We start from the raw sequence: 15,661 nt of genomic DNA, 5'->3' as shown, positions 1-15,661 counted from the left end.
AACAGATTTTCAATGTAGATGAAACAGCCTTCTATTGGAAGAAGATGCCATCTAGGACTTTCATAGCTAGGGAGGAGAAGTCAATGCCTGGCTTCAAAGCTTCCAAGGTGACTTTAACCACTTTGGTATGAGCGTCGACTATAGTCGATAGCAACAGACGAACGCGCACAGCTGAGCGTCGACTTTAGCCGACAGCCGAGCGTCGACCCTAGCGTTAATAGGGTCTTTTATTAAAGACTTTTCTAATTTTTCATTTATCAAAATAAAATTGTGAACATTTAAAAATAACGAAATAAAAACATATAGGTATATGTTACCTATTCTAATTTTACATTACAAGTAAAGCTGCCTGTAAAGTAAAACAAGCTTTCAGTGCTTTAAAGCTTTCCTCATCACACAAGAGCAAAACGGATTCGTCGTCAATGCACAGCACAAACTATCGTGCGGACTATGAGTGCCGGCTATGGGCAAGGTTTCCCAGCCAGTGAGCGCCGTACCGAAGTGGTACGCAACAACAAAGCCTGGATGATGGAACATCTGTTTATAGCATGGCTTCCTGAATATTTTAAACTCACTATTGAGACCTACTGCTCAGGAGAAGAGATTCCTTTCAAAACACTACTGTTTACTGACAATGCACCTGGTCACCCAAGAGCTCTGATGGAGACGTGCAAGGAGATTAATGTTATTTTCATGCCTGCTAACACAACATCCGTTCTGCAGCCCATGGATCAAGGAGTAATTTTGACTTCCAAGTCTTGTTATCGAAGAAATACGTTTTATGAAGCTGTAGCTGCCAAAAACAGTGATTCCTCTGCTGGCTCTTGGCAAAGTAAACAGAAATGCCTTCTGGAAAGGATTAACCATTCTAGTTGCCATTAAGAACACGCATGTTTCGTGGGAGGAGGGCAAAATATCAACATTAATGGGAGTTTGGAAGAAGTTGGTTCCAACCAAAATGGATGACTTTGAGGGGTTCAAGACTTCAGTGAAGGCCGGGCGTGGTGGCTCACGCCTGTAATCCTAGTACTCTGGGAGGCCGAGGCGGGCGGATTGCTCGAGGTCAGGAGTTCGAAACCAGCCTGAGCAAGAGCCAGACCCCGTCTCTACTATAAATAGAAACAAATTAATTGGCCAACTAATATATATATAGAAAAAATTAGCCAGGCATGGTGGCGCATGCCTGTAGTCCCAGCTACTCGGGAGGCTGAGGCAGGAGGATTCCTTGAGCCCAGGAGTTTGAGGTTGCTGTGAGCTAGGCTGACACCATGGCACTCTAGCCCAGGCAACAAAGTGAGACTCTGTCTAAAAAAAAAAAAAAAAAAAGACCAGTGAAGGAAGTAACAACGGGCGTGGTGGAAGTAGCAAGAGAACTAGAATTAGAAGTGGAGTCTGAAGATGTGACTGAGTTGCTGCAGCATCATGAAAAACTTGAATGGAGGAGGAGCTGTTTGTCATGGATGGACAGAGAAAGTGGTTTCTTGATGTGGAATCTACTCCTGATGAAGATGCTATGAGTGCATAGTGGTACTGCACAGTTTTAATAAAGTACGGTATAATGTAAACATGACTTTTTATGCACTAGACTCATTTTATTGCAATATTCACTTTATTTTGATGGTCTGGAAACAAGCCCACAGCATCTCCAAGGTATGCCTCGTAAATAGAAAATATACACTTAAAAGTTCCCTTTGAATTTAATTTTCTATTAATCATTTTTAAATAGTCTTAAATAGATTTTCTGGGTCTTTATTTAATTATATTAGTAATTTGCTATTGATTAAACAAATATTATATGTTACCTTATAAAGTATTAGACATAAAATTTTATAGTGCATGTACCACTTAATGAGGATCATAGTGCCCTTCTCCTGAAGTAGTTGAAGTGCCATTAATGATTATTGTTAGGAAAAGGATTCTTTGTATTCTTTTTAGTTTTAAAGGTATAAGTCTTGAGAATCCTTGTTTATGTAAATATGTTGATGGAGATTGAACGAATTATTATAGCAAAGTCAGTATATTCTTTGACCTCCTTTTGAATTATATGTAAAGAAGAACTTTTATCTATTGGCAAAATTTTTTAAAGTGCCCAATTGGTTAACAAGTCAGGCACTTTATTCAATTTTGATGAAAAAAAAAAAAGAAAAGAAAAAGTGATACTCAAGATCGATTTGGTTTTTTTGTCATTATAGTCATACACTTTTTCACTGAGACAGATAACATTATTTTTGTCTTTCCTGCTTAAGTACTACATTACAGTTCCTGTTTCTTCAGACCTCTTCCTTTCCTAGCATTTCTGTCATCGCTGACACCCCTGGCGCTCCTGCAGTGCCTACACTCTCTGTGCACCTCTCCATCTCCTTTGGTCTTGAGCTATCCTGATAGTTTCTTCAGGTTGTAGGCCAGAAGCTGCCCATCTGTTGTCCTAACACACACATTCTGCAGGTGTACTCCTCCACTCTTGCTAAGGCTTTCTCTCTAGCTTTCTCTTGTCCGTGCACGCTTTCATGTGCCCACTTGAGTGCTCTCTTTCTTTTTCTCTCTCATATTGCACTTCTGTCTCTCTAGTTGTGTCTTACACTGTCTATTTATAAGTTGAGTTTTCTTACTTCTCTAATGAATGATCATCTTACTCATTAATTTACAGGAAAACATACTTGGCAAAATTTAAAATCCCTATTTTTTAAAAAAAAGTAGCTGACACAAAATCTTTACTACTGCCAGGTATTATCTTAATTATTACACTTTATGTGCATGAACTCATTTAATCCTCATGACAGTCCTTTGAAATAGGTACTGCTGTTACCATCCTCATTCCTTAGGTGAGGAATCTAGGGCACAGACAATTGGAGTAACTTGTGTAAAGTGTTAGAGCCAGTACGTGGTGGAATTGGGATTTGCTGTTTGGCAATCTGACTCAAGAGTGTGTCAATGGAAAAAAGCCAAACTCTGTAAAATAATTTTAAAGAGATTTATTCTGAGCCAGAGGACCATGACCAGGAGCCACTGCTAAGAGTCCTTGAGCTAGTGGACTAGATGTGGTTAGGTGACAGTTGGGTTTTATACATTTGAGGGAGACAGGGATTACAGGTAAAGTCATAAATCACTAAGTTGGAGGCATACATTGGTTTGGGCCAAAAAGGTGGGGCATCTCGAAGTAGAATGGGGCTTACAGGTTATAGGTAGGTTTAAAGATTCTTTAGCTTGTAATTGGTTAAAGAATCCCAAAGCTCTGCCTTGGGATGCTTGGGAAGCTTGGGATGTTTTAACATCTGGAGCTGTTATCAGAGATAAGCCAGAGGATATATATTTGTTGTGTAAATTGAGGACCTGCAAGTTTGTCTTGCATACCCTTAGGTCTGTTTAATGGGTTACAAAGGATATCTCCAAGAAGGGAGGGGGGCATGATAAGGCGTGTCTGACTTCCTCTAGGCAGAAAGTTTAGTTTTAGGATATTCATTTGGCCTTGAGGGGGTCCATTTAGTCAGTGGTGGAGGGGTGAGCCTTAAAATTTTATTTTAGTTTACAAGTGGCTGGAAGGGAGTCTTTTGCAATAGAAATGCATTTTTCTTAGTATTAAGAAATGTTCTTAGTACTGGGGATGTCATAAAGTGCCATAGAATTACAATTATCAAATGTTTAAACCATCCTTCAGGTTTAGATCTCAGTTCTAAAGACTGATTATGGTTTGAAATAAATGCTTATTTTGATGAGAAATATGAAAATGTTAGCTAAAAATGACAGATTTGAAATCCTTCAGGAGCATGTCATCAAGGTTTAATATTTTCATTGTGTTTCTGGCAATTGGGTACCTGTTAGTGAGACTGAATCAGTGAAAAGGAAGAACAAGGGCAAATAGTTGGAGGAAAAGATAAGAAGTTTATTAATTTGCCAGCAAATGAGGAGGGTGGCAGACTAGTGTCTCAAAAGACTACCATCCTGTCTTTAAGCAGAAAAACAGGGCTTTGTAAAGGGAGGGGTTTGGAGGATGGGCTGAGGTCTACGTGACTGGTGTTACATGTCCGCACATCATGACTTTGGGCTGTTGTTTAACTATAATTGGTGGTTTTTGTGCAGTGACTGGCCCTTGTCCAGACAATTCTGTTGAGCCATCTCCTGTGGCTTAAGGTAATAGAAAATACACACCAGTGAGTATTTTTCTGCCCCTTTGTTTACTGTCTTCTGGAAGGAATGCAGGTTTTTCCCAAAAAAGATGGGACGTTTTAAAAAGACAACTTGTAAAACATTTCCTTGCCCTTTTTCAGATCTTTACCTTTGTTACAATTCAACAAATATTGGGTGCTTATTCTGTGCCAAGGACTACTTTAGTAAATAAGACAGAGATGTATATATTTTATATATATCTTACATTTTAAGAGTTTTTTGTTGTTAAATTTTTAAGAATAAAAATAATAAAATGTTCCTTGATGAAGAAACCTGTTGACGATTGTTCATTATTGGATATAGTTTGTAAAGAAGAAAAATAATTTTCCAGATAGTTCCATGAAAAATCTGATATTATAATAAAACTTCAGTTTGGTAAATACACAATTTAAATATCTTTATATAAAATGGCATACCATAGCACCATCTAGGGGATGGTCATGCTGGAGACTCAGACTTGTGGGGGGAGGGGGGAATAGGCATTTATTGAAACCTTAAAATCTGTACCCCCATAATATGCTGAAATAAAAAAAAAATGACCAATAAAACAGAAGAAATGCTTTACCAGTAATTTCAGAACAAAATGGAATCATTGCAGATGTTTTGATATGATTTGTCCAAGACCCACTAGAACAAATCTACCAGTAGGTAAACATTGTATACTCCTTAAGGAAGGACCAGGAGAAGATGTGACAAAGATGCTCTTTGGGCAATTTAGGATAATAAAATTATCCTAAAAACTGAAAAATAAAATAAAATAAAATGGCATACCACTTAATATATTCTTTTTTTTATTCTTTCTTTATGCCTTCATTTGCTTTAATTTTATTTTGCATTTTATTTCTGTGGCCTTTAAAAACTTGATCTTCATTACTGGTGAGAATCACATACAATGGTATAAGAAATTTCTTGGTAAAATTCAATATGGCTCATACATGTGAAGTATTTCAGTCACAGTTCCCATTCAAATAGTTAAATCTGCAAGTAAAATATTAAACTCTCACTCACTTACACTTTATTACCACTGCATTTTTTGAAGCTCTCTCCTTTACCTTATTTGCATTATGATGATGATTAGCTTGTGAAGTATAGTTTACCCTCTTCACTGTCAGGGTCTGATCTGCCTGCATTTCCAGCCTTAGTTCTTAGCTCCTGTTAATCATCTACAAAGTCACTCTGACTCTGTGTTTCACCTATATCAATTTAAAATCATTTTATATCCTGTTGTTTTATGAGTTTGGTATACACACACAAGTGCATGGTCTTATCTGAATTTTTTTTCATTCTTCTTTTTGCTTAGTCTCTGTGTGCCTATTATGGCCCAGATCTAACGTTACTTTCTATGTGAAGCCTGTTTGTTAACATTTTGATTGATCCCTGGCCAGTGGACATTTAAATCTATTTCAATGATAGTACTATTTATCACATTATATTACAAGTATTGCATCATTTGCATCTGTCTTGCTATTCTGAGTTGCTTGAGATTTTGGGTTAAGTCTGATTCATCTCTGAATCTTGTATCCTTAGTATGGGCTTGGTATCTGTTTTTCTCAAAAATATTTATAGTTGCATCTTGTTCTGAATGTCACTGTAAGTTCCTTATGCTCTCTGTTCTAATATTCCCTCATCTCTAATTGGTGATAGTAACCTATAAGATAATGTCTTTAAAGTGCTTACCTATCCTAGTGCTGGTTTCCTTTTTTTTTTTTTAATTAGTAAGTTTTTTTGTATCAGTAGTATTTGTTGACTATTACAAAAAATAGAAAAATGAAATCAAATGTGGTTTCAACATTACAGAAAATATTTTGATGTGCAGGAAAAGAATTTCCAGAGCTATTTAATCCAGTACAGTAATATTGTCAAGTCTTTCCATTGTTTTGTTCTTCCATCTCCAGCATTAAGGTTGCAAGATACCTCTTAGCAGTTCCAGATATAATTCTCTTCTGAAGGCAGGGAAGCAACTTGTTTTTCTCCTATCCTTCTTCTGAAAAACAGCACACCTCTCATTAGTCAAAACTGGGTCACATATTTACCCCATGTCAATCACTGACAAGCATATAAATGACCTGATTGCCTTAGGTTACTTAAGAATCATTCGTTGGGCTGTAGAGGGAACTAGCTTCTCTAAAAGTTATATGGTAGTCCAGTACTTGGCTATAAATATTATTATCAAGAAAAAGGATAGGATAATTTTTGGATAGGTCTTTCATGGTATTTATAGAAAAGTTATAAACAAAAAGAACAAATAAAAATCTTTAGTGCTTATTTCATAAGTAAACACAAAGTTAGCTATGCTTGTTACCATGTGAGGCATGGGACAGTCTCTCACACAGTGACGAATTATCTCCAAATGCCAGTAGTGTCATCATTGAGAAACCTGTAAGAAGAAATATTCTGAAGAATTCTTCTATATAGTAATAGTAATAGTAGTTGTGGTAGTAGCACCTACACTGAAACTTTTTAAATTTTAAATAAAAAACTAACATTTTCTGTTTAGCAGCTTTTTAATTTTGAGTCTTTGTAAAAATAAAACAAAATCTATCTAAGCAGAAGAATTGGGCAATTCACTTAAAACGAACATACAAATTATATGTGGTATTTGTTTTGTGTTTTCAGTGAATGAGCTCATTCTCAAACAGAAGCAAAGATTTGAGGAAAAGAGGTTCAAATTGGACCACTCAGTGAGTAGCACCGTATGTTTCAACTTTTTTTTCTATTTTTAATAAAATTTCATTAAGTTTTTGTTGGTTTAATATTAGTTAGATATTAAAGCTTAGTATGTAATCGTTCTTAAAGGAGATTTGCTCTGTTCAAATAAATAACTTCAACTGCGTTGTCTATAGTATTTTATTAGAGTGATCCTCTTTTGGAAGGTGTGGTCAGACCACATTGAGACAGAGTTGGCTTGTAATACCTGACATTTGAAGGCTTATATTGCAACATGATATTTTGAAAAAAATGTTGAAATATTCCCAGTTATAAAGTATTAGCTCCAAATTATTGAGGCAAGTGAAAATATGGAAATGCAAAGTTGAAAATATGGCTAGACAAATAATTCAAGTCCAGGTACTTATTTTGAAGGGAAATGATACCTTTAGAAATTCTGATAAAACAATTGTCTTGAATGTGTTTTTTATATCTGTTATCTAAATTCATTTAGAGGAGAAATAGTGTTAAAATTGTAACTAGAAGGCAGTGAGAAGCTAGAGCTGGAAAGGAGTAGGTTAGAACATTAGTGTGTTTTCTATATTGATATATTAAGTATATTAGGAAGTAGCAGTTAAACATTTGCTTTAGTGTTTCTAAAACAATCTTCTTAGGAAATTATGTGTTTCTTTTCTTTATTTTTAGAATGGCCACAGGTGGCAAATATTTCAAGATTTGTTGGGAACTGACCAAGATAACCTTGATCTGGCCAATGTCAACCTCATGTTGGAGTTACTAGTGCAGAAAAAGAAACAACTGGAAGCAGTAAGTGGTAGTTGAGCTTAAAAAATTTGTTTTAAATGGTGATCTTTATTGTAATGAAAAAGATCTAGAAATGTTTAAAATGACAGGGTAGTATCACTAATCCATCCATTTTTACTCAGCTAGAAACATCTGCAAAGTATCACTTCTGATAGATTCTCCTCCTTTGACTTATAGAAAGAACAAATTCCTTATATTGTAACTTATTTGCAACGGCCAGTATGTAGCAACAAAAGCTGAGTGTTACAGATCATGAAAAAATTGTTTCATATAAGAAAGTTATATTGGTCATTTTTCTTCTAATGAATATCTTTCTTGCTGTATCTTCTGCTCTTTATATGTGAGATTTGGAGGAGAAAATAGAGAATATTTTTATCTACATGAAATTCTTTCATCAGGTGTTCATTGGTAGCAGCAATGGTCTTGGCTTAACTAAGAGCATTTAAAGAGATATACATGGATCTAAATTTATCCTATTTCATGTAATGAATGTAAACAAGTGTAAAATTGCATTTATTTTATATAAATAAATGTTAAAAATGTAATATGTAAAATCACATGTATTAGGAGTTGAGTATAATCTATTATTAATATAAGCAGATACCCACCCTGACCTAGCTTAAATATAAGGGGGTGTTTATTGAGACACTAAAGGAATGATTAGCTTAAACACACAAAAGAGTATTGCTGAACAACCAAACTTTGAGAGAATTAGAACCATGGCTTCTCTGGAGGACTACAAATAAATGAAATTAGGAACTTGAATGTTGTTTGGCGTCTTTCTTTTGTGCTGCTTATGTCTATTTTATTGGGACAGCTCTGATTTCCTTTTCTCATAGATTTTTATTACGTGATAGATAATGTGCTTATCTGCACTTCTTTATTTATATTTATGTTTTTTGATGGAAGAAGAAAAGGGGCTTTTCTTTCCAACTTCAGTTTTAAAAAATTCTGTGGCTATTGCTTGATGACTTAGGATATTAAAAAAAAGTTGTGTAGCTAGATTCTGACTAACTTAGCTTGGATCTGAATCCCACTGAATAGGGTGGGAGTCTTTTAGTAGGAGGAAGGCGTGTGCAAGGTTGAACCAACCAAAATGGGTATTTCCCTTGATGTCTCTGTTTGGGGGTATGGTTGGGGAGAATTTCTCCTGTGGTTTTAACTGTGGTTTTCTGTTAGCATCTACCATGTGCCAGGTATTGTATTAAGGGCCGTGGACAAGACAGGGTTCTCTGTGTGTGTGTATATGTGTGTAGGTATGTATAGAGAAGCTAACTTAATTAGGCAGATATTTTCACATAGTGGTACATGACATAAAAGGACTTATTTTTGAAAGATTGAACATATGCAATTACCTTACTCCTTTTTGAAACTATGAAAATGACAGTAAAGGGATTTTAAAGAGGCAAAGAAAATGGAAGAAGGGACAATGGCAGGAATATTTTGTAAGCCATAAAGCAGATGGACGAAAGGTAATAGCTTAGTAGATCTGAGAAAACTGATTACTAAGCCGACAGTGAGGGGAAAGTTAAGAACTAACCCTATTTATATTGGGGAGCAAAGGCCTTGGAATTGGGGAGCATCAGCTACTTCATAGAGTAAAGGTCAAAAACGGGATTATTGATTGAGAGTTTGTTTAAGAAGTAGTTGAAATCCTTGATTCCTTCCTGTAAGTCAGCTAATGATTTTCCTTTTCTGCCTTAGGAGAAAAGTAGGATTTTTTCCAACCCTTGGAGGTGATAAGGAGAGGCTCTCTGAACCCCTTCATAACAGGCACACTTAAAGCACTGGGGTGAGGGCTGGGGTTAGGGGGTACCATACTGAAACTAGACAATTAATTACACGCCGAAAGTAAGAACTGTTAACCCTCTTCCCACCTTTTGACGTGCCATCATTAGTCCTTGCTTCCTTTTTGGCTTTTTGTCTCAGAATTGAAGAACACAGTTATCTTATTTTTAGATCAGATTCTTCCCTGTTATTTTCTGAACAGGAAGCTAGCTCAGAAGTAAAGCTCCTATCATAGTTCTTTTACGTTATTGTTTTTTGTTTTACTTTCTGTTATTATTTAACTTGAGTGTTTCCAATATAGAGAAAAGTACAAAAAATACTATGAGACTCTGACATACTACTCAGTTACAATAAATGTCAACCCTTTGCCATATGTTTTAGATCTGACTTTTGAGAATTAGTTATTTATTTTCTGTATTCTTTTAAAGCCCTCTTATCTCATTCCTTTCTCCCAAAGTACCCACCATATGAAGTTGGCAAGAATCTTTCTCTAGTATATATGTGTTAGTATGTACAACCATATAAAGTATTACTTGTATAAATTACAAGTTTATATAAAAGGTTTCATACTGTAGTTATTTCTTTGACATATACCTCTTTACTTTTTGAGGTTCATGTTGATCAAGTAGATAGATCTAATTTATTTATTTAAACTTCTCAGTAGTAATCCATTGCAGCAACATATCTATTACTCTGTTGATGGGCATTAGCTGTGGGTGTCAGTACTGCATTTAGTATAATTATACATTTCTCCTTGTGCTTACATCGTGTGTGTGCACATTTTAACCTTATTAATATTAGTTATTGACAGATTTCTTTGGATTTGTGCCATAGAAACACTTGGTATTTTCATTTTGTTTTTGTCAATCTAATAGGTATCAAGTGCTGTATGTCCATTTTTCTACATTTCTGTGATTACTAGTGAAGTTAAGAATTTCTTCATTTTTTTGGCCATCTTTGTTTCCTATCTGTTGAATTATCTATTCATATCCTATGTCTATTTTCCTAATGGATTGTTTGTTGTTTTTCTTAATGCTTTGTAAGAAGTGTGTGCGCGTGTAATTTGGATATTGCTATTTTGCCAAATATTTTGGTAATTGAATTGTACTTGAATTGCATTTTGATTGGGGAACATAATTTACATAATTTTAGATGGTTCCATTTTATCTGCTTTGTTGACTTAGCTATAACTTTTTATTTTTTAGTTGTTGCTTTAGGGTTTTTAATATAATTGCTATCACAGTCTACATTTAAGTAATATTATACTACTTCATCTATATTATAAGAACCTTATAACAGTGTACTTCCATTTCTTCCTGGCCATTGTACTATTTTTTTGTCACATATTTTACTTCTACATATGTTGTAAACCCCACAATATGTTGTTATTAATTGTGGTTTAGACAGTAAATTATGTTTCATGGAATTTTTTTTTTAAGTCTTATGTTTACCCATTTATTTGCCATCTCTGGTGTCCTTCATTCTTTTGTATGGATCAGACTTCCATATGTTATCATTTTCTTTTTGCCTGAAGGACATCTCCTACCATTTCATTAGTGCAGGTCTGCTAGTGATGACTTATTTTCTTCTATATGTCTGACAAAGTCTTTAATTTTTGCCTTTGTGTTTGAAAGGTACTTCCATATGAGTGTAGAATTCTAGGTTGACTTTCTGCAAGGTGTTGCTCTACTGTTTTCTGGCTTGCATTGCTTCAGATAAGTCTGCTGTCATTCTTATCTCTTGTCTGAATAAAATATGTCTCTCCTAGTTTAGGATATTCTTTTTATGGCTTTAAGCATTTTGATTATGATATGCCTTGCTATAGGGTGGTTTTTTCCCCCACCATATTTTTTGTTATTGGAGTTCTTTCAATATTTGGATCTGTGGACTTACATAAATAGTTTCCAACAGGTTTAGAAAAATTTCAACCATTATTTCTTGAAATATTTTCTGTCCCCTCTTCTACTTTGGGAATTCCAGTAAAATGTCTCTTAGGCTAAAGTCATTCAATAGGTCACTGATGAACAGTTCCATTCATTTTTGTTTGATCTTTTTTACCTTTAGTTCATTTAGGATAGTTTCTACTGCTATTTTCAGGTTCACTAATTGTTTCTATCTTCCATGTTACTATTTAACTTGTTTATACTTTTTTCTAACTTCTAGAACATATAACTTTTAATTTCTTTGTCTACTGATTCTGCTATCTGTATCATTTCTATATTTGTTTATGGAGATTAACTTTCCATTTATGGGATGTATTTTCTTCTTTGCATGCTTATTAATTTTTTTTATTAGATGCCAGAAATTGTAAATTTTACCTTGTTCAGTGCTGAGTATTTTAATATTCCTTTATATTATTAATACATTCCTGAGCTTTGTTCTGACATATAATTAAGTTACATGGAAATAGTTTGAATCTTATTTTTCAGCTTTGTTAAGTAGGACCAGAGCAGCTTTTTGCCTATGCTAATTTTGCCTGATACCTATATATTTCTAGGTTTTTCCACTCTGGCTGCTGGAAACATGTATTATTTCTGGCACTTTGTCTGAAAGCCACTGTTTCATATAGTTGGGCTGGTATTTTGCTATTTAAGGTAGGAATGTAAATAATCTCTTTATTTTAGTCAGAGGAAAAAGCTAAATTTGTATGCTTTTAGTCCTTTGAATTTGGTTGTGATTTTCATTGTAGCTCAGCATATAGTCTGTTTTGTTAAACGTTCCACTTGCATTTAAAAACAATGTTATTTGTTATAGTACTTTATAAATATTGATTACGTAGAGTTGGTTAATATTATTAACACTTTTTTTTCTCCTTGCTCTATCAATTGCTGATAGGGGTGTGTGAAAATTATAATTTTGACTATAATCTGTTTTCCTTTTTTTCACCTGTACTTTTTGCTTCATGTGTTTTGAAACCCTATTATTAGGTGCATACGTGTTTAGAATGTTGTGTCTTCTCGATGAATTATCACTTTTATTATTATGAAATGTGTATGTTTATTGTGGGAAATATTCCTTGTTCTGAAGTATAATTTGTGTGATAATGATATAGCTATAGCACTTATAATTATTGTTTCCATTGTAAATCCTTCTTCATGCTTTTATTTTCATTCTGTTTTTTTCCTTACATTATAAAGTATGTGTGTTTTAACAGTATGTAGGTGGTTTTTTGTCATTTTTTTAAAACATGATTTAATAAGCTCAGTTAATTGAAATGCTCATGTCTATTTAAATTTAATTTAATATAATTACTATTATGATTGGGCTTGAGTCTACACAGGGTGTTTGTATTCCATTTCTCTTATCTATTCTTTATTCCCTGGTCCTCCTTTCTTGCCTTCTTTAGAAATCATTGATTTTTCATTTTTATTTTAGTATTACATTTTATATTCTCTATTTTTCACATTTTTTTTTGTATTTTTAGTGGTTTCTCTAAAGTTTACAAAGTACCTTTTTTCCACAGCCAACTTTATAGTTTGCCTCTTCAAGGGCAATATATTTACAGTCAAATTTGAATATATAGTATATCACTTCAAGGAAAATGTAAAACTTTATAATAACTCAATTTACCAAGCTCCTGTTTTTTTTTTTCAAACTATGTTATAAACCCCACCAAACATTGTATTTTTGCTTTTGATGATATGATGTAAAAAAAAAAAGCTTTTTATTTTATTTTCTCAAATATTTACCCTTTCACATGCTCTTCCTTTTTTCTTGCAGAGCTAGGCATCCATATAGCTCATTTCCCTTTCCTTTGTGTGACTTTATTATTTCTTGTAAAGTTGATTGTTTTGCACTACATAGAATCCTCAAATTTTGTTTTTTCATTTAACAATTTAAAGATATTTTTATTGTCCTTCTGCTTACTTTGATTCTGATGAAATCAGCAGTCATTTTTACGGTTTTTCCAAACATACTATATCCTTTTTCTCTATCTGCTTTTAAGATTTTTCTTTTTTTTCTTGAGATAGGATCACCCTTTGTTGCCCTAGCTAGAGTGCAGTGGCATCATCCTAGTTCACTGCAGGATCAAATTCGTAGGCTTAAGCAATCCTCCTGCCTCAGCCTCTCAAGTAGCTGGGACAACAGACATGTGCCTCCATGCCTGGCTAATTTTTAGTAGAGATGGGGTCTCACCCTTCCTCCGGCTGATCTAGAACTCCTGACCTCTAGCAGTCCTCCCATCTTGAACTCCCAAAGTGTTAGGATTACAGGTGTGAGCCACCATGCCCAGCCAAGATTTCCCTTTTAACATTAGCTTTTAGCAGTTTGAATATGCTATCCTAGGTTTCATTTTATTTATATTTATCTTTGCTTGGGTTTCATGGCACAAGAGGATCTATTTTTTTTAACATTATGAACCATTATTTATTCATATTCAGCCATACACTCTCTTTCTTTTCCCTCCAGGTTTCTAGTCATATGTTATAATGTTTCATATTATCTTATATATAATATAGTACTTGTTCTTATTTTTCATTTTTTCCTGTATATCAGTTTAAATAATTTATATCGAGCTATCGAGCTGTCTTTGAGTTCATTATTTTTTCCTTTGCTATGTCCACTTTGCTTATAATTTTGCAGTGCTGTTTTAATTTAAAAATATTTTAGTCATATTTTTCAGTTCAAGGATTTGCATTTGTTCTTTCAATTTCTTTTCTGTAATTCTGCCTCTTTTTATTAATTTTGTTTTACTTTCCCTTTCAATTCCTTAACAAGAGAAAAATTATCACCTAAATAATAGTAATAATGTCTTATGTAAGATGTAGAAAATGACTTTTGTTTGTGAAGTGTTACCTGCATATTTTATAGATTGGGAATCTGAAGCCAAGTAGGGGAAACACTCATAAAGTTATGTAGTGTTTTTAGGTTAGAATCCTAGAACTCTGACTTCCTGTCGCCACCCCTTCTTTTTCCTCTTCCTCTTGCTTTTTCTTCTCCTTCTCTTAAAAAAAAAAAAAATCCAAGTATTAAATACTCCTGATTACAGTGGCAAATATTATTAACAAGGTTTATAGCAAAAATCAGTAGTGCCTAATTTCATTACTTCCTATTCCTTATTTCAACTCCTTAGAAACAGTTTTTTTCAATTTTGAATTGTTTTTATTTACTACTATCCTTCTAAATAAATTTTCCATGCCATTCTGTTTGGAACGTCTTCTGCAAAGAAACCTTTCCTCCCTCCAAGTGCCAGATGTTCTTTTGTTGAGAAACTAATGTAGAGTTAACTGTACTTAGGAAGATGAACTCGTAACTAAACTCAAAATGATCAAGTTATTCATTTACCGTGAAATATTTAAAGATTACTTAGGTTAGTTGTTTACATAGGTCTGCCCAGTGCATTTTCTCCCAGTTGGAAAGGTATCTAGCATGCCATATATCAGAAAGGTACTGAAGCATGGATTGGGAATAAGAAGAGTTAAATATATGATTCATATGTTTAATTGTATTAGACTCTGGTAAGACATTTACTTCCATTTCCATAACAGGGATACATTTTTTTGGACTTTTAGAATAAAACAAAATTTAATTGCAGAGGAGGATAGGAAAATAAAGAAAATCAGTCTTCCATAAAAATTTGAAGCATTTTCCATGTCAGGTAGCAAATATGCTTTCTTGAGACACTTGACTATGAGAACAAGATGGGACAAACATTACAAAAACTTGGTATAGTGTAGAATACTGAGAGTGGAGACTGATTCTAAATATCTATTTGTTTTTCTTTTTTCTAGCTATATTTTTTTCACTTTTTCTCACAGCAGTTTTCATATCTGAAAATGGGAGAATTGGGCTAAATGATCATTATATCTTTTTTGACATTTATAAAAAGTGTTTAGGGAATTAACTTCTTGGACTTCTATTTTTAGTAATGAGTTTAATGACTTTAGAGGATTGCTTTTATGTTCAATTTCTGAGAGTATTCTAACAGAACATTATATGGCTAGACATTTGGGTATAATTGGTTGTACTCTTCCCATTTTTAAACATTCTCTTCTCCACTATCTTTTTTATGTAATTTTCTTTCATATTTACATATGAAATTATAGTTTCATAAATTGGCCATTTATTTCTTTTCTTGAAGTTACTCCTTTGAAGAAGATTAAATTGCAGAAGAAGGTGCCACGTGCTGAATTTCTAGTGTATCTAGTTGGTCCCATTTTCCCTTTGACCTTGATGCTTTGGGGAGCTTCCCCCTCTGCCTTTCTACAAATCAATTGTATTATTGTCCTTTTTGCATGTT

General features: G+C 33.8%; 1 protein-coding gene across 7 annotated transcripts in view; it reads left to right on the top strand.

The window, feature by feature from the left end:
• Window positions 1-15,661, top strand: part of COP1 (COP1 E3 ubiquitin ligase) — a 217,456-nt gene that overhangs the window by 38,060 nt on the left and 163,735 nt on the right. For 4 of the 7 annotated variants that reach the window (XM_076000400.1, XM_012765046.3, XM_076000398.1 and 1 more), the window contains 2 exons: window positions 6,781-6,857; window positions 7,516-7,635. In XM_076000400.1, coding sequence (XP_075856515.1) covers window positions 6,781-6,857; window positions 7,516-7,635 — 197 coding nt within the window. The remainder of the gene's footprint in view (window positions 1-6,780; window positions 6,858-7,515; window positions 7,636-15,661) is intronic. The other 3 variants (XM_076000399.1, XM_012765047.3, XM_012765045.3) reach the window with 1 other exon arrangement.

The sequence above is a fragment of the Microcebus murinus genome, chromosome 2, assembly GCF_040939455.1.
Source record: "Microcebus murinus isolate Inina chromosome 2, M.murinus_Inina_mat1.0, whole genome shotgun sequence".
In the NCBI taxonomy this organism is placed as follows: domain Eukaryota; kingdom Metazoa; phylum Chordata; class Mammalia; order Primates; family Cheirogaleidae; genus Microcebus; species Microcebus murinus.
The sequence above is the reverse complement of the archived record's forward strand: the minus strand, read 5'-3'. Positions and strand labels throughout refer to the sequence as shown.